Below are 25,566 nucleotides of genomic sequence, written 5' to 3'. Positions count from 1 at the left end.
CCTCCAGCCCCCCCACTCCCTCCACAGCACCCCAACGGCCCGCCCCAGGCCTTTAAAACCTCCTTGCCCTCCTCTCCTGCTGCACACAGGCTCAGAGTCGGCACCATGCAACTGAATTTCAGAGGCCTGCCGGCCCTGGTGACAGGGGCAGGGAAAGGTACGTACGTATGAGCAGGTGGGGGTGCGGGAGGGGCCGAGGTGGAGAGTAAGGTGGCCAGACTTGAAGCCTCACAGGCCTGTGCTGGGGCCTGTGAGTCCCTCCATGCCTGTCACAGCCCTCCCCGCCAGTGCCTGCCTCCCTACCACACCCCGGCCCCGGGTGACGTCCACCACCCAGCAGGCCGCCCTGGGACAGGACACTGCCTCTACTTGGTCAGTACAAGACCCCCCACCCGAGACAGTGGCCTTCAGGTTCAGGGTACGCAGACGGGGACATCCAGACAGGGTCTCTTCCCTGGGCTCAGTGGAAAGGAGCTGTTCTCTGGGGCCTCCCTTGGCCAGATCCTGGCCGGCCGAGCCTCTGACTCTGGCTGGCACCCCCTCACTGCTCTTTCCTGAGTGGAAGAAAGAGGCTGCAGCCTCAGTCCTCAGCCTTGACCCAGATGTACTGGGGTATCTGCCCACCCGGTGACCCCCTGCAGGGATCGGGAGGGACACTGTGAAGGCCCTGCACGCCCTGGGAGCCAAAGTGGTCGCCGTGAGCCGCACCGACACTGACCTAGTCAGCCTCTCCAAGGAGGTGAGCAGCCCGGTCACGGCCCAAGCCTGACCCCACACGCTCCGGGTGCCTCATGAGCCTGCTGGGACCACCTCCTTGATCACTGGCCACTGCCTCTCCGCAGTGTCCCGGGATACAGACTGTGTGTGTGGACCTGGGTGACTGGGACGCCACGGAGCGGGCACTGGGCAACGTGGGCCCCGTGGACCTGCTGGTGAACAACGCTGCCGTGGCGCCACTGCAGCCCTTCCTGGAGGTCACCAAGGAGGTCTTCGACAGGTGGGGAGTAGGAGAGCAGGTGGACTGGGGAGTGGTTGCTGAGGACATGGGGCCCATGTGGCCTTGGACGCTCTGACTGTCTGCCCTCTGCAGGACCTTCAATGTGAACCTGCGCTCCCTGGTGCAGGTGTCCCAGGTGAGCCAGTGGGGGAGCAAGGCCCAAGGATGACAAGGCCCGGCCGGGAGTACAGTGAGATCAGGCTGCCCTTCTCCCGGTTTCTAGATCGTGGCCCGGGGAATGATCCACCGCGGAGTGCCTGGCTCCATTGTCCATGTCTCCAGCATGGTGGCCTATGTCACTTTACCCAACCTATCTGTCTACAGTGAGTCCCTCTGCCCAGCCCGTACCCCACCCATCCATGAGGAGATCCTGGGCGCTGGGGCTTAGAGTCTGTGCAGAGAGGGCTGAGGGGTCCTCAGTGCTGCCCTCCCTCCACAGGCTCCACCAAGGGCGCAATAAGTGTATTCACCAGAGCCATGGCCGCAGAGCTGGGGCCATACAAGGTGGGCATGGGAGGGGAGGACCTGGGGATCACACAAAGGTGGGCTGGGGAGCAGGGGCAGGGGCTGGCAATGGTAAGGGGCGGCAGACGGCATGGGAGAGGCCCGAGGACCATCCAAGGCTCTGGGCAGCGACTGACTGAACACAGTAAGCGAGTTCCGCAGGTGGGGGGGGGGGGGCGGGGGGGCACAGAGGCTCATCTACTCCCTGAGGCCGCCGTCTTCGGCCCCTTGGCCCTAGATCCGGGTAAACTCCGTGAACCCCACGGTGGTGCTGACGGCCATGGGCCAGAAAGTCTTGACGGACCCCGAGATCGCCCGGAAACTGAAGGAGCGTCACCCCCTGCAGAAGTTTGCAGGTCAGCGGGGCTTCGGGGAGCGGAGGGCGCGACCAGGGCGGCCGGGACACACCGCGCTGATCCCGCCGGTCCCCCGCCGATCCCCGCAGAGACGGAGGACGTGGTCAACAGCATCCTCTTCCTGCTCAGCGACCGCAGCGCCTCCACCAGCGGCTCGGGCATACTCGTGGACGCCGGGTACCTGGCTTCCTAGAGCGCCCGGCGCGGGGGAGCCGGCGCTCAGGGCAGCAGGCCCGCCCCCCGCCCGCCCACGCCCCGCCACGCCCCCCGCCCAGCCACGCCCCGGTCACGCCCACCGCCCCACCACGCCTTCACCACCCAGCCGCTCGCGCGCGCATCTCCCACCCAGACTCTGCATCTGGGCACACACCGCATCCACACTCGCGCTGCCATGAAACCCGCCCCTGTCGCCCCCACCCAGTGTCCTCCGCTGTGCCGGCTTGATTTCCCTAAATAAATGGAGGCCATTCTCTGGAACCAGTGCGTGCCGGGGTTTGGGAGGGGAGGATCAGGGAGGGGGAGCACACATTTCACTTGCCTTGAAATGAGGGCGCAGATCCTCAAGCCAGCCGGACTCCACGGCGACCCTGTCTTGTAGCTGAAGGGCAGCGATTTCTTACACAGAGATTTTTGTCCGTGCCCCGCCCCCTCCCCCAGCCCCCCAATCAGCCCTGGGCAGAGGGCAGCCACGTTCCCTCCCCTTGAGGCTCTGGCCCCGCCCTTCAGCCCAGCACTGCTGCTCCGACCTCCGCCAGTCAGAGAGGTTAGAGGGTCTGGGATCTGGGGAAGATGCCATGGACCCACGGGCTCACATCTATCTGTAAATGACCCTAAAGGCTCAGGAAGCAATGCTTGCTGCCCTTGCCGGCCACCGTGAACCCCGGATGACCCCGATCCTCCTATCTCATCCCGTGCAAGTTTTTTTTACAGTGCTGGTGGTCTCCTGCTAAAGGGCCTGGATGATAGGGGTTCCTCTCCCTTCCAGTGTAGCAAGATTCTCATACAGAGAGTCGTGACACCGCACCCAGGCTTTTCTTTCCGGGAAGCAACTTTATTTGTGCCGCATCGCTCAGTTGGGTTCGTACCCAAAGAATTGAGCCCCGAATGCCACGTGGTGTTTTTTTAATGTATTTTCTACTTCTTTGTCTCCCGTATATGGAAACACACACAAACATGCGGTCTGATTAAGTGGTCTCCTGTTATAGGGTCGTGAGCAATGTTGTCATGAATGCTCATAGCCAGGTTACCTTGAGGGTTTTTTAGTTTGTTTTCCTTAGGGAGGGAACCCTACCGCATTCCCCTCTTTGATGCTTGGACCCCTCTATTTTGGGTTAAAGAGCACCATCTTGGTTTAAAGGCTTGTATTTCTATAGCATCATTTCATGTATGGCTGTCCTCTTTTTTTTTTTTTTTTTTTTAAATCATGGCCTCAGTGAGACTGGAAGCAGACCGTACAACCAAGGGAGCCAAGCACCGTAGGATTAAGCAACCTCCCAGAATCAGGAGGATAATTTTTATGAGAGTTTTGAATCCCCTGAAAGTTAGTTTCCAAATAACTCTCCGGGGTTTTAACCACTCCAGGTCTGGTCAGGGACATGAGTAATCCTTTTGATTTGATCTGTGATCTTTTCTATGACTTTTTCCTCGTTATCTATAGGCAGCGGTTGCTGAGGCTAAACTTTTTACAAACTTCTTCCTCAGAAGCAAGCAGGTGATCTGAGGCCCAGCGATTTTGATAGATAGCGCTGAGCATTTTGGTTTGCTGCTTGGCTAGTGAGTGCTAACGGAAACCTCTCCCCCCATTCCTAGCCGGCCCGGGGCGGCCTCAGCCAATCCCATGGTGAAAAGTAGGGCAAGAATGACAGTAACAGTGAAAAACAAGGCGTGACAGTGCCTCACAGCAAGGAAACATATAGAAACTAAGGACAGTCTTGTTTCATCGGACCGTCGGTTCCTCAAGCTGCTGCCGTGCGTAGATCAGTCAGCTTCCAAGGGACTAAAGCAGGGCTGCGGTCTCCCGGAGCCGGAGCCTCTGGAGTTGCAGATTGCTTCTTCCTGGTGGTCAGCTTGCACGGCGTTGATGAATCAGGAAGGCACTCCCAGTTTCGAGATGCCGGCTTCACTCTGCCGTAGTGAACCCAGGGACCCGCTTCGGCTACTTTCCTGCGTAGGGGTGCACAAAATGACAATGAACAGTCCTCTCCAGAGGGGTTTTAGGGGTTGGACACTCTGCTCCTTCACCCATACAGCATCTCCTGGTTTAAAAGCGTGAGCATCTGTGGTCAGACTCACAGGTAATCGCTCCCTGACCCAGTGGTATAAGGTGGTCAGGGTAGACGCAAGGGCTCACATCTGTTGTCTTAGGGTTAGATTGCCTGTCTCATTTAGATCCCCCCCTTATGCCCTTGATAATGGGGGGGGGGTGCCCATAAGGGATTTCACAAGGAGAGAACCCCATCTGCTTCTTCAGCTTCCCACCTGCAGCTGTAGTCTGCCTCCCTGAAGGTCCCTTGTCTCTCCCTGCCTAATGTTCACCCTTTCCCTATTCATTGCTCCCCTGGAACAGGGCCTGTGTCTGCTGTGAGGGAACAGGGATGATGACCGTTCTGGCTTCTTCAAGCTTACGAGGGATGGCGTAGGGGTACAGCAGTTAGAATCTACCCAAGGGTCGGTCAAGTGGCCCACAGTGTATATTTAATGAGAGCCTCCCTTAACCTTTCCAGGAAGGCCACCGGGGTTTTATTTTGTGTCTGTAAGATAGTGGCTAATTTAGCGTAGTTTAAAGATTTGACCTTAGACCTCCTGACCATATGTACCATTTTTTAAAGATTTTTCTTCATAAACCTTTTTATAACTGTCCTTTGCTTTTAGATTTTGACCTGAGCCATTTTTTCCCCAAACAACCAGTCTTATTTAGGACAAAATTACTTTTTTTTTTTTTTACCTTTAACAAAAAATGTATTTCCATACCTTATATTTATTTATATGTCTAGTTTTCTACATGTAGAGTTGCTTTCCTTATTTCCATCAGTCTCAACTACATTTAGCAGAATTTTAACTCTTAGAAACCTTAGTCTCCAGTGAAAACTAAGTAGTAATCAATTGTGAACTGTTACATCAGAATTTCTTAGATGGCAAACTTACGAATCAAGCACAAAGCATGTTTTTTAACAGATCCAAATATCTTTAGTTTTTCTGCAACAAGTCAAAAGGGCAAACCTACATCTAGTAATTAGTCCTTTAGCCTCTTGTCTCGTTAGATAGCCAATGAATTAAAACCCAATTTATCATGCAAGCAAAAACTTTAACGTTTTTGTTAGGGTCAAGCGTAAGGCAGGGTAAAGGTAGGAGTCAGAGGCTAAAAAATTTTAGCAGTCAAAGGCTTTATTTGGGAACTAAGGTCTCGGGCGAGGTTCCGTGACTCAGGGAGAGAGAGAGAGGAGCCAGGGAAGTCGCATCCAGGTGTGGTGGGGTGGGGTTTTTAAGCTGCAGCTGCTCCGGGTTTAGGTCCAGGTGGGCCTTTTTCATGTCAGGTCGTGCTGTCTCTCGGTGATTGGCTGACCTCCAATTCGTTCTGGAACGCCACTAGGGGCTTTTCATTGTATTGCACTGGCAAGATGGCCGTCCCCTCTACTGTGGTTCCAAGGACATCCTAACAGTTTTAAGTTACCAAAGACTGAAAGCTATTTTAACAATTACTCATGAAAACTATGAGACAAAGTTAACCATTACTTTAAGTCACCCTTCTGTTAAATTGGAACAGAGATCACATGAGCTTATTTGCAAATCTAGGTAGAGTAAAAGTTGTTTTTTTTTTAATGTTGATAAACATTGTCTCTATCAAACCAACAAACTTGAATTAACTTAAACACTGAATACGTTTTACTTGGGTCCACCGAAGACAATTTGTTTCCCGTGATTAATTGCTACTTAGAGTCCCGGTGGGGAAATCTGCAGTGTGTGGTCTCCACTCCAGGATCTCTGGGGCGGGGTGCTTCTGTGCCTGAGGCATTGGGGAGCCCGTTCTGCAGGCCGCCCCCCAAGTGGTGCAGAAACAGGAGGGGGGGAGGGGAAGGCAGAAGAGGCGAGGTGCCAGCAGAAGGCAGAGAAAGAGAATTCTCAGTTTTAAGTCTTGTGGGCTCAGACAGAGGAGCAGAGCCCAGGTTTCTTTTGTTTTGTTTTGTTTTTCACTAGTGCAATAAGGCAGTGCATGTCAGTCCGGAGAAGACAGGGAATTTCCCTGAAACAAAGGGAGTTTGGGCCCCTTGGGAGTATTCCTTAAAGCTCCCATTCTGAGGTAAGCTAACCAGAGACAGTTGGCTCTAATTATCATAGTCATTGACCCAGGAAATGAATGAGACAAGTCCCCACACACGGTCACACGGTGACTCCAACCCGCCGCCGCCGAGCGCCCTGGAGTTGCGGCTTTGTGCCTAGTCCCCTCGCTGAACTACTAAGGCAGCCCTGGGGGGTGACCAGGCTCCCCTTCTGCCTCTTAGGGGCAGGTCTGCCCAAACGAACCTGGGTTCATACTAGTCTGATGGGCGCTCCCTGAGCTGGTCCCTGGGCCTCACGGGCTCCGCTGGCGCACACGGGGCCCTCACCCCCAGCCGGGAGGGGTAGCCTCCTGCGGGTCAAGTGGTCCCCTGGCGCCCGGAGGTTCGTATCCCAGCAGCAAAGGAGGTGGAAACGCACTGTCTCTGAATCCCGGACGAGTCCCCAAGTAATGTAGCAGGACTCTCGCAGAGTCGCGACACTGAGGTTTTATTTCCCAGGAAGCAACTTTATTCCTGCCAGCACAGTTCATTTGGGTTCCTACCCAAAGAACTGAGCCCCGAGCACCACGTGGCATAGTTTTTCAAATGTGTTTTCTACTTCTTTTTCTCCCATATGTGGTAACAGACAAACATGCAGTCTGATTAAGTGATCTCATGTTACAAGGTCCTGAGGGATGTTGTCATGTATGCGCACAGCCAGGTTACCTTGAGGATTTTGTTTTTGTTTTTTTCCTTCCTTAGGGAGGGGACTCTACCTCACCAGGTTAAGGTGGGGCTTTGTTGGCATTGGCTTCTTCAGGCTGATTTAGTTGTCCAAACTCTTTCCCTTTGGGCACTATGAGAGAACCTGCGTCAGCCATGGGGTAGGGTGGGGGTGCGGGTCATGCGATCCCCTTTGCCAAACTTTTCTTCCCAGAAACAAAGCAAGATATGTTGGCGCTGAGTTCTGCATTTCACGTGTAGCTACACGTTTTTTCTGGTATTAACCAGCACACCTTTTCTGGAACAATCTTGGCAGGGAACCGGTGCTCTCCGGGGCTCTGCTTTCGGAGGCCGCTAAACAGCTTTCAGGCTCAGGTGACCCGCCGCCCCCCGCCGCCCCCCGCCGCCCCCCGCCGCCCCCGCCGCCCCCGCCGCCCCCACTCCCTTGCGCCTGCGGCGCCCGCCTGAGCGGTGCTATTTCCATGTCCCCGCCCCCGACCCGGACACCAGCCTGTGATTGGCCCCTCCGCGCCCCGCCTCTCCGCCGTCCCGCCCCGCGCCCTCCGACGGCCGCCACACTCAGACACTGAACGCCAGCCATGGACCTGGGGCTCGCGGGCCGCCGTGCGCTCGTCACCGGGGCGGGCAAAGGTGGGCCTGCGGGGCGGCCTGGGGCGGCGGGCGGCCGGGGCGGGGGACGCGCGCACTGAGCCGCGCTCCCCGCAGGCATCGGGCGCGGCACTGTCAAGGCGCTGCACGCGGCGGGGGTGCAGGTGGTGGCCTTGAGCCGGACCCGGGCCGACCTGGACAGCCTGGTCCTCGAGGTAGGCGCAGCTCTGTCCCGGCCCCGGGGGCGGTGGGAGGCGGGCGGGGCGGGGGTGGGAGGGTAGCGAGAGGGCCGGGACGCGCAGGCGCGGGGCGCAGGGGCTGACCCAGGACCCTGAGCAGCCCCTCCCAGGGCGCGCGGCCTCTGGTGGAACGGCAACGCCCCCTGGGCTTGGAAGGAGGCAGAAATGGCTGCTTTGCCGGCCCGGGGCCTTGGGACGCAGGAAGTGGACTGGCCGGAGGCGGGGCCAGCCTCCAGGTCACCAAGCCCCGAGATGCCCAGGGGCCGCGTTAGGTCCTCTACCACCTCCCTCAGCAGCCTGCGTTCTGAACCCCAAGAAGGTGTCCTCTGGGACCTCTAGCCCCGCCCCCTGTCAGGCTGAAAGATCGGTGAGGCAGCGCCCCTTTTGGGGCAGGGAGCCGCTGGTAGCTGTCCCTCCCCCCGCTACGCACAGTGTCCTGGGGTGGAGCCCGTGTGTGTGGACCTGGGTGACTGGGACGCCACGGAGCGGGCACTGGGCAGTGTGGGCCCCGTGGACCTCCTGGTGAACAACGCCGCCGTGGCGCTGCTGCAGCCCTTCCTGGAGGTCACCAAGGAGGCGTGTGACACGTGAGCTGACCGGGGTAGACGCCCCCGGGGGCAGGGCTGTCCCCTGCAGCAGCAGCCCCAGTCCCTGACCGGGGTCTCTCCATCTGCCTCCAGATCCTTCGATGTGAACCTGCGGGCTGTCATCCAGGTGTCTCAGGTGAGCCGCCTTCAGGGCTGGGGTGGGAACCAGTGGGTGACGAGTTCTGCCTCACGCTCCCTCTGCAATTCCAGATCGTGGCGAGGGGCCTGATAGCTAGGGGGGCCCCGGGGGCCATCGTGAATATCTCCAGCCAGGCCTCACAGCGCGCAATAACCAACCACAGCGTCTACTGTGAGTAAGCCCCAGGTGTGCTCCCGCCCGAACCCCACCGACCCCCAAGCCTGCAGCCGTCAGGCTCCAGGCACGCCACTCCTCACAGGTTCTACCAAGGGTGCCATGGACATGCTGACCAGGGTGATGGCTCTGGAGCTTGGGCCACACAAGGTGAGCCCCCCGGGGACGCCTCCCATCACCCAGCCCTCGTGCCCTGGGCGCCTAGCCTGCCTTGCTGACCTCCTGTCTGTCCTGGTGCAGATCCGCGTGAATGCGGTGAACCCCACAGTGGTGATGACCCCCATGGCCCAGGCCAACTGGAGCGACCCCCAGAAGGCCAAGGCCATGCTGGATCGAATCCCACTTGGCAGGTTTGCTGGTGAGTCAGGCAGGAGCCCAGCCGGGGGGGTGCACCAGTAGCCCCCGGACCCGCCTAGGTGAGAAGTGAGAGGGAAGGATGAGGGCAGCCCCCTCCACCTGTGCCCTGACTTCCACCCTGCCCACAGAGGTGGAGAATGTGGTGGACGTCATCCTTTTCCTTCTGAGTGACCGGAGCAGCATGACCACGGGTTCCACCGTGCCGGTGGACGGAGGCTTCCTGGCCACCTGAGTCTCCTCTGCCTAACGTAACCCCCGCTTCATGCTGAGCCCACCCCTGTCCCCGTCTCTCCAATAAACATGATTCTTCTGCCTGGTTTGCACACTGACTGCTAGGCCGCTGGCAAGGGGTCGGGGGGTGCAGGACCCAGTGCTGGGGGGTGGGAACGAGTCCCAGGTAGGCAGGCACCCGTTCAACTCACAGCCCAGGCCAGGTGGCAGCCTGGCTCCCGTGCCTGAGATTTTTCAGACCTGGCCAAGTTCCTGGCAGGGCCTGGGAGGCGAGGCCATCCAGCAGGCCAGCTCCTAAGCACGGCGGTGAATTTGACCAAGGATGGCCTTTGGCTCGTCCAGAGGCTTGTGGGCTGGAAGCAGCGGCGTTCTGACAACCAGCTCCGTGGGTGTAACCGCACGGAGACACCGGTTGATGCTTATCGGCATTAATGAACGAGTCAGAAGTGGAACAAGGAAGACGGATGTTGGAACTTCGCTAATTTGTCAGTGACCTGATCGACCTCTTTGCCAAATCAGGTGACAGTTTTCAAATACTGGAAGGACATCGTCCCACTTTTGTGGCTCGCAAAGGACTCCCCACGTGAGAGCTGGCCCATGTGTCACCCGCGTGTCTTCCTGCCTTAGGCCTGAACGATTCGGTCCGCCAGGCCCTGCTCGAACTTGCCGGTCTCCACAGGGTAGGGACACCCCCCCAATCTGCTGTCACTGAGGGCGGGGCTGGGCACAGGTGTGTGGGGACAGATGTGCAGTGTCCCACCTTCATGTGGCATCCGCACCACACAGATGCCACGGGCACAAGTAACCCCACACCCCTAGACGATAGCATTGTGTACAAAAACGAGTGTTTGGAGTATTTGCTCATTTTCTGATATGACTCATTGTAAGTGTATATAATTATTAATAAAGGCAGTTTAGCAACTGGCTAGCGAAACTCCTGAAAACTCTCACAGTTGGCTCTTCTGAGCCGGCGGGAGCCTGTTGTGCACACCATGGGGAGGCCTGGTGCCGTAAGCACCTGCCTGGACTGGCACCCTGCGGCCTCGGGTGAAGTCCGAGCTCCTGCACCGTGGCCCCCCGGGGCGCTCCCCGGCTGACCTTCACCTTCCCTCCCACTATTTCTGACTCTGGCACTGACACACGGCCCCCTTGCCACTCCAGAGGAACCACACTTGACCACCACGCTTTTTTCTACACTGGCCGCCTCTCCTCCTGACCACTTCTCTTCTTGAATACTTAGCTCAGTGTGGCCCAGCCCTGGTGGGTGCGGGACCGCAGGCTGTCCCCTCCCCACACCTGAGAGCTGCTGCACCGAAGCCCGCCTCCCCAGCGCCTGCCCCTCCCCGAGGCCTGAAGTCAGCACGAGGGGGGCTTTCCTCACCCCAAAGGGGCTACATGTCCTTGCTCCCATTTTGATCTGGGTCACATCCTTTGGGGACTGACACAGCTGAGCAAGGTCGTTCTCTCCTCTTGCCCAGGGTGTGGGGTCAAGCTCACCCCTCTGTACTCTGGATGAGGGAAGTGAGGGGCCAGGCACCCCAGGGCAGAGAGGCAAGTACCCAGACAGGCGGGAGATGGTGGTGGAGAATGTTTATTGTATAAAAGAAGAAAGGGCTGCCCCATCCTGGGGCGCATGAACCGGACCCATCCCCCCAACCTCCCCCACCAGGAAGCCCATCCTGGGGCTGCCCTGGACCTGCCCCTGCAGCCCGAGGGAGACCCTGCTCCCTTCCAGCCTCCCGTGGGGGCCAGGTAAAGCTGGAGCTGTACCCCAGAAGGACAAGACAGAGCAGACAGGACTCCACGGCCCCAGCCCTGTCCCCATGCTTCTTCCCCCTCCCCACCCACACCACTCCCCCACAGCAGACTCAGGGACACCAAACATCTCGACACGACAGCAAGCACGGGCCCGGGCGGGGTCGCTCCTCCAGAAGCTGGCTCTAGAAGACCGTGCACTTCTTCCCGGGCTTTTTCACAGGGGGTGGGCAGAGCACAGCCCGGATGGCCTCGTCAAACACGGTCTTCAGGCCCCGCTGAGTGAGGGCGGAGCACTCCAGGTACTTGACAGAGCCTGAGGGCAGCGAGGGAGGGGACCGTGATGAGGGGACAGTGAGAGTAGGGGACGCTGAGGATGGGACTCAGTGAGGGAGAGGACAGCAAGGGAGGTGGCAGCAGGGCGGTGGGGGGGGGGGGATGCAAGTAAAGGGTGAGCACAGGTGGGGGCCCACAGGGGGCAGCACTGTGCCCTCCAGAGCAGGCCTCCTGTCCCTTTCCCGCCGGCATCCCAAGGCCCTGCAGGGCCCACTCACCGATCTCCCGGGCCATGGCCAGGCCCTGGGGGTAGGTGATGGGCGCCAGCTTCTTGTCCCGCAGCCGCTCAATGGTGTCCTTGTCATCACGGAGGTCCAGCTTGGTGCCCACCAGGAGGATGGGCGTGTGGGGGCAGTGGTGTCGCACCTCGGGGTACCACTGCGGGGATGGAGGCTCTGACTCCTACCCCTTGAGAGCTTCTCCCCCAGCCATGCCCGCAGCAGGCCGTGGCTCCCAAGAGTCCCTTCCTCTTGGTCCCTGGATCTACCCTTAGCCCTTCCTGGAGCCGTCACTGGGATTAGTGGGAAAGTGACCCAGAACAAAATGCCTACCCGGAAGTTTCAAGGGCCTAGCGGCCCTGCCTTCTCTGAGAGCTTCACCCCCCCACCCCTACCTCACCGCAGCCCCTCATCACTGTCCCGGGTCACCTTCAGACCCCGTGCCAAGACCTCGCCTGCCTCCGAAGGACAAGCTGCCTAAGGTCTTCAGGCAAGAGCCCCCACCCTGCCAGGGCAAATCCTCTGAACAACCCCTCTCCCGCAGACAAGCCCTCCCTGCGACACTGCCCTACCTTGGCTCGAACATTCTCAAAGGACGCCGGGCTCACGAGAGAGAAGCAGATCAGAAAGACGTCCTTGGGAGAAAAGGTGAGGGGGCCCTGGTGGGAGTGGTCAAGGACCTCCAAATGGCAACCCCCCCACATATCCCCAGGAGGACCCCACCCAAGCCACCCAGCTCCCGGGGCGGCCCTGTCGTCACCTACAGTTTGGGGATAGGACAGTGGCCTCAGCCGGTCGTAGTCCTCCTGCCCGGCGGTGTCCCACAGCCCCAGGTTGACCGGCTTCCCGTCCACCATCACGTTTGCAGAGTAGTTGTCGAAACTGCCAGGCAGAGCGGGAAGGTCGGCCCAGGCCCGCACAGAACGCGAGGTGTGGCAGCGCCCCGGCCCCACCCGAGCAGCCCAGACCCGGGCCTCCCGCGCCTGACCTCGAAGCCCGGGGTGGGGGGGGGGGGGGAGCCCACGACACCGAGACCGCGCCCGAGGCCCTGACGGGCCAGCTCCAGACCCGCCCGCCCGGAGCGCTCACACGGTGGGGATGTACTCTCCCGGGAAGGCGTTGGTCGTGTAGCTGATCAGCAAGCAGGTCTTCCCCACGGCGCTGTGGACAGAGGGCGAGCCCACGTTGCTCCCAGTCCAGGCTTCAGCCCTCCGCCCAGCAAGGGCAGCCCCTCCCGTGCAGCCACAGGCGAACACAGGGGTCCCGGCCCGGCAGACCCGCAGCTGCCCAGAGCTGGAGGAGGACCAGCGCGGGCCGGCCTCCCCAGGGCAGGGCTGGGGCTGGGGGTGGGGGTGGGGCGAGCCGTCTCAGAGATTCCGGCACCCGGGCGGGTGGGCCCGGCGGAGGGCGCAGCCCAGGTGGGAGGCCCGGCCCCACCCACCCGGCGGCCAGGCGGCGGCAGGGCAGCATCAGGTGGGCCCGGGCCGGAGGCCCGCGGCCCGGTGGCCGGCGGGGACCTCGCCCCGGCGCGCCCTCCCGCTCCGGCCCGACCCCGGGGCGCGCGCGGGAGGGGCGTCGAGACGTGAGGGCCGCCCCGCCCGGCCCCCCGCACCCCCGCCGCTCCCGCGCCCCGGAGCCTTGCGCCCAGCCCGGGCAGGGTCCCCGGGGCCGCCCCCGCCCGGCCCCGCGGCCCCCGCGCGGCGCACTCACCCGTCGCCGACCACCACGCACTTGATGGCCTGCATGGGCGCGGGCCGGGCGGGCGCGGCCGCGAGCCGAGCTGCGGAGAAATGCCCGGCGCCGCAGCGGCCGCGGACCCGAGCCGAGCGCGGAGCCGAGCGGCCGGAGACAGCCGAGCGCCGCCGAGCGCCGGGCGCGGAGACAGCCGAGCGCGGCCGGCGGGGGGCGCGGGGGGCGCGGGCCCGCCCCGAGCCCGGCACTCGCCCGGTCCCGGAGAACTCCGGTGAGGGGTGGGGACACGGCGATCCCCAGCCAGTCCCCGGAGCCCCTGGGACCCATGCCACGGGCCGGGGGCCAGCGCAGGCAGGCGATGCCCCCCAACCAGGCCGTGTGTGGGGCCGTCTGTGTGCCTGTGGCTTCTTCCAGGAAGCGCCTGCCCAGGGCCCGCGGACAGAGGGGCTGAGATGCACTCGCCCCGCGACCAGGAGACAGCTGGTGCTGGCAGTCACCGGTCCCCCCACCCCGCCCCCGCAGCCCCATAGGTGTGCTACAGTAGCCCCACGTCCCCACAGGGCAACAGCCACGCCCGAGAGGGTCTCCTGGGTGGCTGGGAGCACAGACACATGCGGGGAAAGGCACCGGCCCAAAATGTATCACAAAGTGTAAAAGTTCTGTATTTCAAAAGAACCAGGACTCCTGGTTACATTGGGAAAGGAGCGTTTGTGGGCACACCGGAAAAGGTGATTGTGAGGGGTAGGGGTGCAGGTCTTCTGGATTTTCTTCCCCTGCGGCTGCTTCTTCTGAAACACATCTCAGGCATGTTCCCTGGGACCCACCCGAAGGACTGGCGTTGGGGCCCACGGTGTGTCTGCTGGGGATGTCTTGGATGACTAGCCTCGTGCCTGCCTAGCAGGGCACCCCAGCGCTGGGCAGCAGTGGCCCCGCTCGCTGGTCCGGCTTGGCACCGATTTTCCAAGTCCCCAGCCGTAGACCCTGCCTTAAGCTGCCAGCCTGATGGGCTGTCCCTTGAGAGGAAGGGACAGGCAGGGATGGGGCACAGATGTCTGGGAGATGCTGCCTTCCTGCCACTCTAGGAGTCCCCCTGCTTCCCTTCACTTCTGGGGACCCATGGCTCTCAGGGGAGACCCCTGTACGTAAGCCAGGATGGCATTTTGCAGGAAGCTGGCCCTCTGGGCCTCCTCCTCCCGGATCCGGGCGATCTCAGCCTCCTTGAGCCGAAGCTTCTCCCGGAGAGAGGCGTTCTCACTCTCCCTGTCCAGCAGCGCCTCCCGGTGGTCACCTGTGATCACTGCAGGGGAAGAACCTCAGGGAGGACGGCAGCGGGGGAGAGGGCCTGGGGGGCCCTGGCCGGGGTCCCACAGAGGCAGACCCCATCCAGCGCCCCTGGGAGCTGAGACCCAGGCCAGGCTCAGCTCTGCAGCCCGGCCGGCTGTCATCGGGTGGCCCACTGAGGACAGGCTGGGCTGCGAGGGCACCGGGGCTGGGGGCTCAGCTCACCTTTCAGCTGGCGCTCCAGCGCCGCCACCTTCTCTCTCAGAGCCTCCTGGGCCGTCAGTTCGGCCTGCAGGCGGCCGTTCTGCTCCTGCAGCTCCACCCGCACCCTGGTCACCTCTGCCACCTTTTCTTGGTCCTTGTTGCTCAGTTCCTGCCAGATGTGGGGGTGAGCGTGTGGCGGGGGGAGGGCACGGGGGGGGGCCCTCAAAGTCCGAGTTACCTGCTGCAGCTCCTGTAGGCGCCGCCTCAGGCCCTCCACCTGCAGGCCCAGCTGGCTGGCCTGCGCCTGCGCCTCGGCCACCGTCTGCCTCTGCTGCAGGCAGGCGCTCTGGGCCTCGTCCCGCGCCTGAGCCAGCAGCCGCAGCTTCTCCTCCAGGTGAGCCAGGCGCTGCTGCTGTGGGCACCCAGGGGGGCTGCTGAGCCCAGGGGCGAGGGGCCGAGGCCCGCCAGCCGCTTCCCGCCCTGGCCCTGGGCCTCCCTGTGGAGTAGCCGCCTCGGCCCCAGGGGAACTCTTCCTTGCAGCGTGAAAACTGCTCGTAACTGAAGTCACTCCGTGTGTGTGTTCCGAGCAGGCTCAACCTGACCTAGCCCACAGAGTACCCTTCCTGCTCCCCCTCCCCACCCCCAGGCTGACCACTCTGCCCTCTGGGTCCTGGCTTTGGCCATGCAGTCACAGGCTGCACGGGGGCAGACCGCTTCCCCCATCCCAGGGTGGCACAAGACAGTGGCTCTTGGTGGGGGAGGGGGTGGGATGTGTCCTGCACCTGTCCTGTTCTGACTCTTCCCTGCCCCCGTACCTCTGGAGCTCCTGTCCCCCCACCTTCCCCTACAGAACCAAAGGACGGCCTAGGTCTGGCCGGTGCACATCAGCCCCTCAGGCCTCGCTCCCCGGTGGGAACCGTAAGCTGTGGAATCCAGGCGTGTCTGGCCACGGGCTTACCTCCTCCAGACGGACTTGGTTCTTGGCCTTGATGAGCTCCTCCTCAGCCTGGCCACGCTCACTGAGAGCCGCCGCCTTCACTCGGCTCAGCTCCTGCCCCACAGACAGCGACCCACTGGGCCTATTCTCCTGCCCCTAGCCAGGGACCCCTGTGGCCCCACCCGGCCACTGGGCCGGGGGTGCCCCGCACCAGCCTCCTGAGAGTGTCCCAGGAGTTGCCACGGCCAAGAGGTCCCACGTCCCACCGTAGGAAAGTCCCTCTGGCCTCACGGAGATACTGGTCCTGAACGCGGGGGGAGGGGGGGCGGGGGATGGGCGGGCCTGAAGAGGTTCTGACCGACAGAAGGGGTGCCCCAGAGAAAGGCAGAGTCTAGCACCCAACTGGCATGTGCTCACCTCCTCTAGGGACAGCCGTGAGGCCTCCAGCCTCTGTACCCTCTCCTGCATGGCCCTCTCACTCTCTTCCAAGCGGCGAGTCAGGTGCTCTACCTGCCCAGGCACAGGGTGGGGGCAGGGCTCGGAGACCAATCCCCCGGGCGGACATCCCCTGACCCCCTGCCGTAGAAGGAGGCTTCCCTTCCCACCCCAGGAGGCAGGCAAATCTTGGGGACACTGCTCCTCCCGAGAATGGGCTGCCCCACGCGGCTTTGCAGGAAGGGTAGAGGGCACAGTTCAGTGCCACACAGGGTGGCACAGGGTACACGACAGCCTGTGCCGGGGTCCTTTCTACAGCCTGGTCGGAGTCCCTGGGTGTTACATCTGCTAGGGCTGGCAAAGAACTGCCAGGCACCCCCAAGGTAGTCAAGGGGAGCACGGCCAGGGGTGTGCTTCGGGGACACCAGGCCACCCTGAGGCTTCCGCAGGCCCCCGGCAGACAGCGGGGACAGCAGGAGGCCTGATGGGGTCACTGACAAGCACCTCCTTGGCACGCAGCCGCTCCAAGTCCTCCAAGTTCTGCCGGGACCTCTTCTTCTCTAGTTCCAGATGCTCTGCAAGCCCAGGAGGGGAGAGCATGGGTGGGACTCGCTGGGGGCGCCTCGTTCCCGGCGCTCCCCACCCACCCCTCTCCGGGCCCCTCGGCTGTGGGCCCGCATGCGCCCACCCTCAGCCTGGATGGCCCTGGTCTTCAGCTCGGCCGCCGTGTTGGTCAGCTCCTGCCTGGCCAGGAACAGCTGATCTTGCTGAGATCCCACCTTCCGCTCCAACTCGTCCACCTGGGAAGCAGCACCGTGGGTGGGAAGCTTGGGTCCCGGCCCCGGGGCCCTGCCCGTTTCCTCAGGGGGCCCGGCCCCTCACCCCCACACCTGGTTTCGCAGGAGGAGGGTCTTCTCGTTGGCAGCAGATAAGTCTCTGAGGAGCTTGGACTCCCTCTCTGCAGCTTCCTGCGGGGGAGGCAGGGCAAGGGCGCCCCCGTCACCCCTGCCCGGCACCGCCTGCCCGCCCTGCACCCAGCCCTCCCTGCTCACCTGCTGCTCTAGCCTGTGTTCTTTTGCCTGCCTCTGCGCCAAGCTTCGCTGCTCCTGCTCCGCGGTAGCCAAGAGCTCCCCCAGGCCTTGGGCCTTTTGCTCTGACAGGGCCAGGGCGGCCTCGGCCATCTGCAGCCTGTTCGGAGGTAGACGCCAGCCCCGCCCCTGCCTCACCTCGGGCCTCGCAAAGGCCTTGCTGTTCTCACTCCTGCTGGCCACTGTTCACCTCAGCTAGAGCTGACGTCCTCCAAGAAGCCTTCCAGGATTACCAGCCCAGCCGTTTCCCACCTCCATTTTGCACACCGAGGACTCGGGTTCTTGTCTGTCCCACCCTTTTCTGCCCGTGGGCACATCACTAAAGCGCTTTGAAGCCACCCTCCAACCACACTCGTGCCCCCCACCTCTGCTTACTTGGCCTTGAGGGCATTGATGATGGAATGTCTCTCATTCAGGGCTTCCTGCAGTTGCCCCACGCGTATAGCTGACGCCCTACGAACAGAAGGAAGGTCCAAGAAGCCCAAACCTCAGAGCCTTCCCGGGCACCCTGGGCTCTGGCGGCAGCTGCCGTTCCTGATGCTTCCACCACGCTCCAGGTGCTGGGCTGGGAAGTTCTCGGTGCCGCCCCTCGTCCTGCAGCCAGCTTCCCCCGGGGAGCACGCCACCCCCTCGTCGGTGGGCAGGTGCCGAGGATCCAAGTCTCGGGCGCCCCAGGTGAGCTGCGGTCCCGGGGCTGCGCTCACCTGCTGCTCCTGGCCATCTCCTTCCGCTGCTTCTCAATCGTCTCCATCAAGTCTAGAAACTGGAGGGGACAGAGCCAGCCAGAGCCGTGTCAGGACCTCGAGCCTGCCCGCTCCCTTTGGTCAAGCAGGAAGGAGAGCAGACGCCCGCCAAAGCAGCAGAACAGGAAAGCACTGGCCTCATCCAAAGGGAGGCTGGGACTCCTGCACAGGGGAAGCCTGCCCGCCCGCCCACCTGACAGAGGAGGTCAGGCCAAGAGGCTGCCTCTCGGGCCTAAGTGTTGGCCGCCCCGGGGGAGCGCTGGTGTCCGCGAGAAGGAAAGACAGCCATGGCATGGGGACCAAGGGGAGCTCTGTCCATGCAGCTGGGGGGAGGCTCTGCGGAACTCACCTGCTTGGATTTCTCTTCCTGGAGGTGCTGCACCTCCTTGCTGAGCACATGGGTGCGGGCCTGGTTCTCTCGGAAGGTGGTCTGCCGGTCCCGGTTGTGGTCCATGGCTTGCTCTATTGGAAAGAGCCAAGTTATCCACGAGGTGGGGGGGGGGGGGGGCGGGGAGGAGGCTGCTCAGCCCAGGAGCGGCCACCAGCCAGCCCGGCACCGCACCCAGAAGCCAGTCATCTGGGAATCAACACTGTGTGAGGCAGCCTTACCCCACAAATCAGAGAGACCTCCCCGCAATGCACCGGAGGCAGAGGCGTGGGTAACAGTGGGGCCAGGAGCCCGGGAGGCACCCAGTGCAAGGGGCATGCACGTGGGGAGACTGCCCAGCTCCCACAGATGGATGCTCTCCTGGGCACTTGGGCTCCACCCCAGAGGTCAGAACCCACAGCGTGACTCCCCAGAATCGAATACCACACTCATCTCCTGTGTTCCAGAAAGATTCCGGCAAGATTTGGAGAGGAGCCAGCCCAAAGTGGCACTGAGGGTAATGATAACGGCTGAGGGACCAGGAGAAGTTGGGGACAACACCGGCCGGGTGGGCCCAGCAGGAGGTGGTGGCCCCACCCGGGATTCCAGCCCAAGTTCAGGCCCCTGGGTGGCCGGTGCTGCTGGCAGGACAAGTAACCATGGGGAGTGGCAGACTGTCCAACCGGGCCTGGGGTTGAGTTGTTGGGGTCACTGATGGGAGGGGGCCACACGGGCTGGGTGGCTGCGCTTATACACAGCTTACACGTGTAGCCACGAACTCTGGGGTGACGGGGCCGATGCCAAGAAGCCCCTTCCCATCTGTGGCTGGGCCACCAAGGCAGTGGTATGGCCATCGGGGCAAGACCCCACGCCCCAGGTGACCCCGTGCCTCACAGGCCTAAGGAGCGAGCGCACGTCCCGAGGCAGGCTTGGAGCAACACAAGGCAGCAGGCTCTCCGCGGGCTCACTGCCACTGTCTCCTTCCCTTGAACCTTCTCCCTCTACTTCCGTTTCTGATTTAGGCTAATCTCACGATGCTTCTACGCGTCCCTGTCCCAAGCCCCGAGCTGCCCCTCCCTCAGTGGCTGGGCCCGTCCAAGGGAATCAGCTTTATCCCCGGCTCCAAACAGGGCGAGCTGTCGGCAGCCCGGAGTGCCCGTACCCACAGCTCTGAGAATGTCCCCGGGGACGTTATTCCCCGCCAGCTCCAACCTCCACAGGGTCTTGTTGCGGGGGAGACAGTTCACCAGGGCCCGGCCCCCCAGGAGGCCGATGTCATTCCAGCGCAGGTCTGGAAGGAAATCCACTGTCACCACACGCGCCTGGAGACGGCTGGCCCAGCCTGGGATGCTTTCTCTGGGGGAAGGGCGCTCCCTGTGGTCGCCAACTGAGCAGGAGCCCAGCAAACCGGGCCCCTCCCCGCAGCACCTTTCCACCCACTTGCTTCCAGAACAGGACAGAAGCAGCAGGAGGGCCGAGGGAGCAGCAGGCGACGGCCCCAGACCTCAGACCTCCGGGAGAAGGCCAGTGCAGAGAGGCCTCACCCAGCTGCTGGAGGCTGGCGTTGCGCGTCAAGGCCAGGGCCAGCTCCTCTGCGCCCTTGTGGCTGATCTGGTTGTTGCGGAGATCCAGCTGCCGCAGGGCCCCGTTGCCCGCCAGGGCCCTGCAGAAAGTGGCGAAGGCGTCTTCCCACGCACCCAAGTTGTTCCACTCCAGCGTGAGACTGCAGGAGAGGCGGACGTGAGGCGTGTGGCCCCAAGGAGCACCCTGCTGCCACAGGGTCTGGAGGGGCTCGAGGGGAGGTGCAGGCTTCGGGGTCTCTAGCAGAAAAGCTGCAGCCACGTGAGCAACTTAAACTTGTCAGCTCCCTACCAACGGATACGGAATGCAGACAACGGGCCAGGAGGGCTCAAGAGAACTCTCTCGGGCCTCAGAACGTGCCCTCTGGGGCCGACCCGAGGACCACATCTCACCTCTGAATGGACTTGTTCTGTCGGAGGAGTTTTCCCAGAGCCTCGGCCCCTGCAGCTCGAAGGTTATTGCCCTAGGGCAAGAAAAGGCAGCCTGGTAATTCCCCATCATCACGTGCTGGGCTCCAAATGCCATGTCCATACCCCACAGGGCCCTGGTCAGACAGTGGATGAGGCCAGGTGGCCGGCTGTGGGCGGAAGGTGCTTTCCTTGACCAGAGTGGGCCTCCTGGAGCGGTTTGTTGAACGGACGCTCTGGAACTCACATTCCTAACCTCAAATCACACACCACCCCCCAATCAAGACCACCAGAAGATGGTAGGGAGCCCTGTGTGCCGAGAGTACTCACAGATACTGTATCCGGCCACCATCCACATTTTCAGGTTGCTAGGACACTCAAATCTCCACACACACACACACACACACACCCTCCCCCCCACCACCGCTCCCCTCCGGGTCTCAAGTCCCACGCCCGAGTGCAGACTTGCTCACCTTCAGATCCAGAAACCGCACAACAGTGTTGGCACACAGCCCCTGGAGCAGCAGTGTGGCCCCTGTAAGGCGGCAGGACGGTCACTCTGTGCCCCTGAGCTCCTCCCCGTGGGCTCCAGCTTGGGACAGCTCAGCTTCCCAGACATAAGGGAGAAACGACTGTCCCAGTGGCCCCCACTGGTCAGGCTTCACGCCCGAATTGAATTGCCCTGCTTGCTGTGTCAGGTCTGAGACATCTGTAACCTCTGCTAGGCACAGAGCCGGCCTCCTGACCTCATGCTCACCAGCACCCTGGGATTCTCCTAAGGGGAACCTAGGATTTCTCCGTTGCAAAGAGAAACTGCCCTCTGCTGCCAGGTTTCAATTGCCAGCAGCTGTCAGGGGCACTGCCGCTTGCTTCAACTGCCTGCAGCACAGAGTAGAAACCTCACAAAGATGAAGTGTGACGGTCGGGACGGAAGACCTCTGAGCCAGAGGCTGCCAAGGAACGTGGACCGCGCGCAGCAAACCGCGAGAAACAAAGCAAGTCCAGGCTGCCCTGAGGCAAAGGGCTTGACCCCAACCCCAACCTTGCAAGGGCTGCCCTGGCCCCTGCCGGCCCTCGGGTGCCCACCTTCCTCGCTCAGCATGCAGTCGCTCAGGATGAGCTCGGTCAGCAGTGCCTCCTTCTGCAGCAGCTCGCCCAAGGCCCTGCAGGTGTCCACGGTCAGGCTCTGAGTGGCCAGGTCCAGCCGACCCCGTGGCAGCCCCTGCAGTTGCTGCAGGACAGTTTCCTGGGGCTCGGCCCCACTCTCCTTGCACAGCCGGCTGTAGGAGTGCCGGAACTCTTCCATGGCACACTCCTGGGGACAGGCCTCACCATGAGCCGGCTGGGGCTGGGAAGCAGAGGGAAGGCGACTGCTAGCTCCTGCTACCCGGCTCTTCTCCCTGAGGACAAGAGGGCAGGGCCTGTGCCCTGGGGGCCTACGGTGCCGGGACCGCTCAGTGCGGAGCACAGGCACTCCTAAGTTCTCAGGAGCCGAGGAAAGAGGAACAAAGTGTGTTGGTTCTACAGGAGGGAGGCCCCATGAGGGCAGGGCCGGGGAGTGAGCAGGGGGCCGCTCCAGGCGGCGGGGGTGAGGACCCCTCGTCGACGGCACCTCCCGCGGCGAGGCCGGCCCGCGAGCCCCAGGCCCCAGCCCTCGCGCTCCGGACCGTCCCCGTGCAGACGCGAGTCCGCGCGGCCGCCGCGAACCTCAGTATCCAGGAAGAGCAAGGCGCGCCGGGAACGGAGAGCGCAAACTGCAACTCCCAGGAGGCTTTGCGGAGGAGGAGGAGCGATCTTCGCGGGCCAATAGGGACGAAGGGGTGGGCACGCGCTTCTGGCCCAGGGGGCGGGGATGCGGAGGGCGCGCTCCGGACTGATTGGCTGGAGGGGCGGAGGCGGGACTTCGGAGGGTGCGCCCGGGACAGACTGGCCTGGGGCTCCCAGGACCCTGTAGGGCGCGTGTCCCGGCGGCTGTCATGGAAGGAACTAGCGGCGGCTTCCGGAAAGTGAGCGCACCGGCGGAGCAGGGGGCGGGGACCGGGCGGGGGACCCCAGGGTGGCTCACGTGCGGGCCCCGAGCCGCCCCCGCTACGCCCGCTGGCGCTTTGTGGGGCAGGCCCGTTCCCAGAACCCGACCGCGACCCCCGCCCCGCGCGCCCTTGGCTCTCCGCGGGTGGGGTCCTGCAGCCGAGTAGCCTAGGGTGGAGTAGGCAGCCTGGTTGGCGGCCAGAGGGAGAGGGTCTGCGGAAACCAGGCAGAGGCGTGTGCCCCCAACCCTCGCCGCCCGCCGAGCCACGGGAGCTCCGGGATCCGGCGACCACCTTGCGTAGTGGTTGCGCCGGGCTCGCAGGTAGTCCCGCGGCCTGCATCCTCTAAAGTTTCCCTTTGGCCTGCTCCCTATCAAGAGTCCTGGGCTTTGTGTCTCACCCGAGTCAAGCTGAAACTTATTTTATTTTTTTATTTACTTATTTACTTATACTTGTTTTTGAGAGAGAGAGAGAGAGAGACAGAGAGACAGAGCACGAGCAGGGGAGGGGCAGAGAGAGAAGGAAACACAGAATCCGAAGCGGGCTCCAGGATCTGAGCTGTCAGCACAGAGCCCCCACCCGGGGCTTGCACTGAGGTTCTGCGAGATCATGACCTGAGCTGAAGTTGGCCCCCCAGGTGCCCCAAGCTGAAACCATTTCTGTTTGTGTTCCATCCGGGGTGTGCGTGTGGCTCTGCAGTCAGTGTCGTTGGGTCAGGCTTGGTTACAGGCCCTTGACACAGATGAGTCCGTTTAGGAATTGGGTACTGGGACCCTCCTCACCTACTGGTGGAGAAACTGAGGCAGAACTAGGGTTACACTTAGGCCATTCCACTCAGGGCCTCACCCTTTGTCCTGGTGAGAGCGGTTCTGGGTAGCTGGGTGGGTACGGAGGCCCTGCTGGCTCCCGCCCCCTGCCCGCTATGAGTGGTTTCTGAGCCCCTGATAGCAGAAGGGAGGTCTGCCAGTCCCGGGGGGTAGGAGTCACTCCCTTGCACAGACACAGGGATCCTCTGTGGCTCACCTTCTGCTTCAGCCCCCTCTTCTTTGTCACCCGAGATTGTGGTTCAGCCCTGGCCACCCCAGGAGGGGTTGTGACCTAACAGGGAAAGTCACTGAGGCTGGAATGACTTGGCAGAGTGGTGATCGTAAGAGTGCTCTCCCGCAATTATAACTGGAGAGCTGGGGGCACGATCATTACCCTTGAGCAGGGCTGTCCCAGGTGAGGGCCAGAGGGCACCATAGTGCCTATAGGCTGTCCTGCCCACCGCGAGTTTGAGTTACTTGTTTGTTTAGGGAACCACCGTGTTCAGCTGGTGCCGATCCCTTCAGTGGTCTGGACAGCGCCGTCTCCCCCCCCCCCCCCCCCCGCCCCGGTGCAGCAGCCTTGCTGATGTAGGTCTTCCTGGGGCCCCCCGGGTTAGGTGGGGCAGCAGGGCCTTCTGGGCCTTTCCTGGTACCTTCTTGGTTAAGCAGCAAGAAGGACCAGCAGGTGGCGCCAAGCTCTCACAGTCACTGCTGGAGGGACCCTGTGGCAAGTTCTTACCCTCCTGAGCCTGGGCCCCAAGGCATCCACTCCCTGTCCTGCCCTCTGCTCTGCCCTCAGGCTGTGCCGAGCGGCACTGGGTGGAGCAGCGCCACCTCCTGTGGCTAAAGTCAAGGGCTGGCCAGCCCCCAACTCACCTTCCGTGCATGACACCCCATTTCTGGCTGCCCCTCCTCCCACCTCCCCCAGCTCTGCAGAGAGGTGCCATCCTTCGGGGGCTCAAGCCCCCTACCTTGAGGAGTCTCAGCTTGGACCCGCCCTTGCCCCACCCTCCAGTCTGGAGGCCCTGCAGACACGCCCAGGCTCCGCTCCCCTTCTCCCCTGTCCACCCTGACCGCCTATTGATGGAGCAGCCTGGCCCCTGCACAGCTGTGTGGCTCACGGCACCCGTGCCCGTACAGGAAGATTCCCCTGTGCACTGCAGGCCCTGCACGCGGTAGACCCCAGGGAGGGACCCCAGATGGAGCTGACCTGGCGCCGAGAGCAGGGTCTGGAACAAGCTAGGCAGTGTTGGTGGTGCAGACACTCCTGCCAAGGGGCCCCTCGAGGAGAGTGCCTCGGGCCCAGGGGTGGGAGCACAGGACTGTCCTGGAGCCCAGGGAGTAGTGGGTTGGCACCTGGGCCGCTCCCACCTGTCCACCACGTGTCTGTTTCTCCCCTGGAGGCCTCTCCCCACCCAGTCTCCCAGCTTTCGAAAGGCTCCTGGATAGAGGGTCTTTCCAGCACCCGGAACTGAATGCCTAAGGGGTCTGCCGCAGGCAGGGCACGGTGCTGGGCCACTGACCCACCATTGATGCCTTTCCGTCCCCCGTCCCCCCCCCCCCCCAGGAGCTGGTGGGCAAGCTGCTGCAGCTGCATTTTAAGGATGACAAGACCAAAGGTTCGTGGGCACTGGCTGGGAGGCGGGGCCAGACTCAGGGACCTCCAGGCACAGGGCCAGCGCCTTGGGGAGGCCGGGGTGGGGGTGGGGGTGCAGGGTGGGACCATGGCCCCTGACAGGGGTGGCCAGAGGGGCACGGATCGTGTAACTCACTCCCCTCCACCTTGCAGTCAGTGGGGATGCGTTGCGGCTCATGGCGGAGCTGCTGAAGATCTTCGTTGTGGGTGAGCCAAGGGGCCCCGGCAGCGTCCTCCGGTGTCCCCCAGGCCGGTCCCGACCATTCACTGCTCCCCTCATGTTTCTCAGCTGGGAAACCACACACACACCTCTTTGCCATTTTCCCACCAGCCCCTAAGTTCTGTGTTCCTGGAAAGCCCCATGTTTCTGAGCTGCCAGCCGCGCACAGGGTTGGGGGGAGGTGCACCCCGTCCTCCACCCCCGCACACTTTCCTCCTGTGTCACGGCAGAAGCAGCCATCCGCAGCGTCCGGCAGGCCCAGGCGGAGGACCTGGCTCTCGTGGACGTGGACCAGCTGGAAAAGGTGTTGCCTCAGCTGGTAGGTGGCCCCCAGTGGGGCCTGCGCCCTGCCCTCCCGGGAGCAGGAGCGGGGCTGGCACCTGTGGGTTCTGAGTGCTCCTCTCCCCCCCACAGCTCCTGGACTTCTAGGGGCTTCCATCCCCACTGCGGCCTGCTGTCCAAGTCAAGGCTAAAGCCCTGTGCCCACGTTTCGGTGGCCTCTGGCTACAGACAAGCAGCTCCTGATACCCGAGATTCTCCACCGGCCCCAAGGGCTGAGCTGGGTCCTGGCAGACACCCCACCCCTCCTGGTGTCTCCTCTGCCTCGCTGCTGACCGCCAGGACACAGGAGATGGGGTGGGGAAGGTCGCTGAGGCGACGG

At 62.5% G+C, this 25,566-nt stretch overlaps 5 protein-coding genes across 9 annotated transcripts; 3 read left to right on the top strand and 2 right to left on the bottom strand.

Annotated features, from left to right (window-relative positions):
• LOC101091418 (carbonyl reductase [NADPH] 2) lies at positions 1–2,334 on the top strand. The gene is made up of 8 exons (XM_003997280.6): positions 1–157; positions 642–739; positions 843–997; positions 1,091–1,133; positions 1,221–1,320; positions 1,437–1,501; positions 1,740–1,857; positions 1,947–2,334. Exons 1-8 carry the CDS (start codon positions 106–108, stop codon positions 2,048–2,050), a joined length of 735 nt encoding a protein of 244 aa, XP_003997329.1. The 5' UTR covers positions 1–105; the 3' UTR covers positions 2,051–2,334.
• Positions 2,335–7,343: 5,009 nt separating this feature from the next.
• On the top strand, positions 7,344–9,254 carry DCXR (dicarbonyl and L-xylulose reductase). The gene is made up of 8 exons (XM_003997279.6): positions 7,344–7,487; positions 7,563–7,660; positions 8,117–8,271; positions 8,365–8,407; positions 8,482–8,581; positions 8,670–8,734; positions 8,825–8,942; positions 9,070–9,254. Exons 1-8 carry the CDS (start codon positions 7,436–7,438, stop codon positions 9,171–9,173), a joined length of 735 nt encoding a protein of 244 aa, XP_003997328.1. The 5' UTR covers positions 7,344–7,435; the 3' UTR covers positions 9,174–9,254.
• Positions 9,255–10,747: 1,493 nt separating this feature from the next.
• RAC3 (Rac family small GTPase 3) lies at positions 10,748–13,345 on the bottom strand. 2 transcript variants are annotated; one of them, XM_023244354.2, is made up of 6 exons: positions 13,192–13,345; positions 12,571–12,642; positions 12,246–12,363; positions 12,054–12,116; positions 11,478–11,641; positions 10,748–11,243 (listed from the first exon to the last, which is right to left on the bottom strand). In XM_023244354.2, the coding sequence occupies exons 1-6, from the start codon at positions 13,224–13,226 to the stop codon at positions 11,183–11,185; spliced, it is 513 nt and encodes a 170-aa protein (XP_023100122.1). In that variant the 5' UTR covers positions 13,227–13,345; the 3' UTR covers positions 10,748–11,182. The 2 variants fall into 2 exon arrangements, with proteins under 2 accessions (XP_023100122.1, XP_023100121.1); XM_023244353.2 differs by having other exon boundaries at positions 11,482–11,641; positions 13,192–13,343.
• A 467-nt stretch (positions 13,346–13,812) lies between these two features.
• On the bottom strand, positions 13,813–21,953 carry LRRC45 (leucine rich repeat containing 45). 3 transcript variants are annotated; one of them, XM_003997319.6, is made up of 17 exons: positions 21,303–21,952; positions 20,690–20,751; positions 20,202–20,272; positions 19,773–19,951; positions 19,391–19,519; positions 18,211–18,323; positions 17,823–17,881; positions 17,494–17,571; positions 17,083–17,218; positions 16,921–16,998; positions 16,719–16,830; positions 16,535–16,605; positions 16,013–16,105; positions 15,617–15,709; positions 14,897–15,070; positions 14,680–14,827; positions 13,813–14,470 (listed from the first exon to the last, which is right to left on the bottom strand). In XM_003997319.6, the coding sequence occupies exons 1-17, from the start codon at positions 21,520–21,522 to the stop codon at positions 14,274–14,276; spliced, it is 2,013 nt and encodes a 670-aa protein (XP_003997368.2). In that variant the 5' UTR covers positions 21,523–21,952; the 3' UTR covers positions 13,813–14,273. The 3 variants fall into 3 exon arrangements, with proteins under 3 accessions (XP_003997368.2, XP_011287767.2, XP_019673947.2); XM_011289465.4 differs by having other exon boundaries at positions 14,897–15,067; XM_019818388.3 differs by lacking the exon at positions 19,391–19,519 and having other exon boundaries at positions 21,303–21,953.
• Positions 21,954–22,081: 128 nt separating this feature from the next.
• Positions 22,082–25,481, top strand: CENPX (centromere protein X). 2 transcript variants are annotated; one of them, XM_045045376.1, is made up of 5 exons: positions 22,082–22,222; positions 24,617–24,668; positions 24,839–24,892; positions 25,139–25,224; positions 25,320–25,481. In XM_045045376.1, exons 1-5 carry the CDS (start codon positions 22,193–22,195, stop codon positions 25,332–25,334), a joined length of 237 nt encoding a protein of 78 aa, XP_044901311.1. In that variant the 5' UTR covers positions 22,082–22,192; the 3' UTR covers positions 25,335–25,481. The 2 variants fall into 2 exon arrangements, with proteins under 2 accessions (XP_044901311.1, XP_003997367.1); XM_003997318.6 differs by having other exon boundaries at positions 22,083–22,222; positions 25,136–25,224.
• The last annotated feature ends 85 nt before the right edge of the window (positions 25,482–25,566 follow it).

Source organism: Felis catus, chromosome E1 (genome assembly GCF_018350175.1).
Source record: "Felis catus isolate Fca126 chromosome E1, F.catus_Fca126_mat1.0, whole genome shotgun sequence".
Taxonomy (NCBI): Eukaryota; Metazoa; Chordata; class Mammalia; order Carnivora; family Felidae; genus Felis; species Felis catus.
This window is presented reverse-complemented; position numbering and strand designations above follow the sequence as displayed.

Excerpts from the sequence above, each read along its gene's own strand:
- LOC101091418 (XM_003997280.6), top strand. The coding sequence starts at position 106 with ATGCAACTGAATTTCAGAGGCCTGCCGGCCCTGGTGACAGGGGCAGGG. Across the intron at positions 998-1,090 it reads ACCAAGGAGGTCTTCGACAG|GACCTTCAATGTGAACCTGC; the intron begins GTGGGGAGTAGG and ends TGCCCTCTGCAG. Across the intron at positions 1,134-1,220 it reads CCCTGGTGCAGGTGTCCCAG|ATCGTGGCCCGGGGAATGAT; the intron begins GTGAGCCAGTGG and ends CCCGGTTTCTAG.
- DCXR (XM_003997279.6), top strand. The coding sequence starts at position 7,436 with ATGGACCTGGGGCTCGCGGGCCGCCGTGCGCTCGTCACCGGGGCGGGC. Across the intron at positions 7,488-7,562 it reads CGTCACCGGGGCGGGCAAAG|GCATCGGGCGCGGCACTGTC; the intron begins GTGGGCCTGCGG and ends CGCTCCCCGCAG. Across the intron at positions 7,661-8,116 it reads TGGACAGCCTGGTCCTCGAG|TGTCCTGGGGTGGAGCCCGT; the intron begins GTAGGCGCAGCT and ends CGCTACGCACAG.
- RAC3 (XM_023244353.2), bottom strand. The coding sequence starts at position 13,226 with ATGCAGGCCATCAAGTGCGTGGTGGTCGGCGACGG. Across the intron at positions 12,117-12,245 it reads CACTGTCCTATCCCCAAACT|GACGTCTTTCTGATCTGCTT; the intron begins GTAGGTGACGAC and ends TTTTCTCCCAAG. Across the intron at positions 11,642-12,053 it reads TTGAGAATGTTCGAGCCAAG|TGGTACCCCGAGGTGCGACA; the intron begins GTAGGGCAGTGT and ends CCATCCCCGCAG.
- LRRC45 (XM_003997319.6), bottom strand. The coding sequence starts at position 21,522 with ATGGAAGAGTTCCGGCACTCCTACAGCCGGCTGTGCAAGGAGAGTGGG. Across the intron at positions 17,219-17,493 it reads ATCAATGCCCTCAAGGCCAA|GCTGCAGATGGCCGAGGCCG; the intron begins GTAAGCAGAGGT and ends ACCTCCGAACAG. Across the intron at positions 14,828-14,896 it reads GCCTACAGGAGCTGCAGCAG|GAACTGAGCAACAAGGACCA; the intron begins GTAACTCGGACT and ends CACATCTGGCAG.
- CENPX (XM_003997318.6), top strand. The coding sequence starts at position 22,193 with ATGGAAGGAACTAGCGGCGGCTTCCGGAAA. Across the intron at positions 24,669-24,838 it reads TAAGGATGACAAGACCAAAG|TCAGTGGGGATGCGTTGCGG; the intron begins GTTCGTGGGCAC and ends TCCACCTTGCAG. Across the intron at positions 24,893-25,135 it reads GCTGAAGATCTTCGTTGTGG|AAGCAGCCATCCGCAGCGTC; the intron begins GTGAGCCAAGGG and ends GTGTCACGGCAG.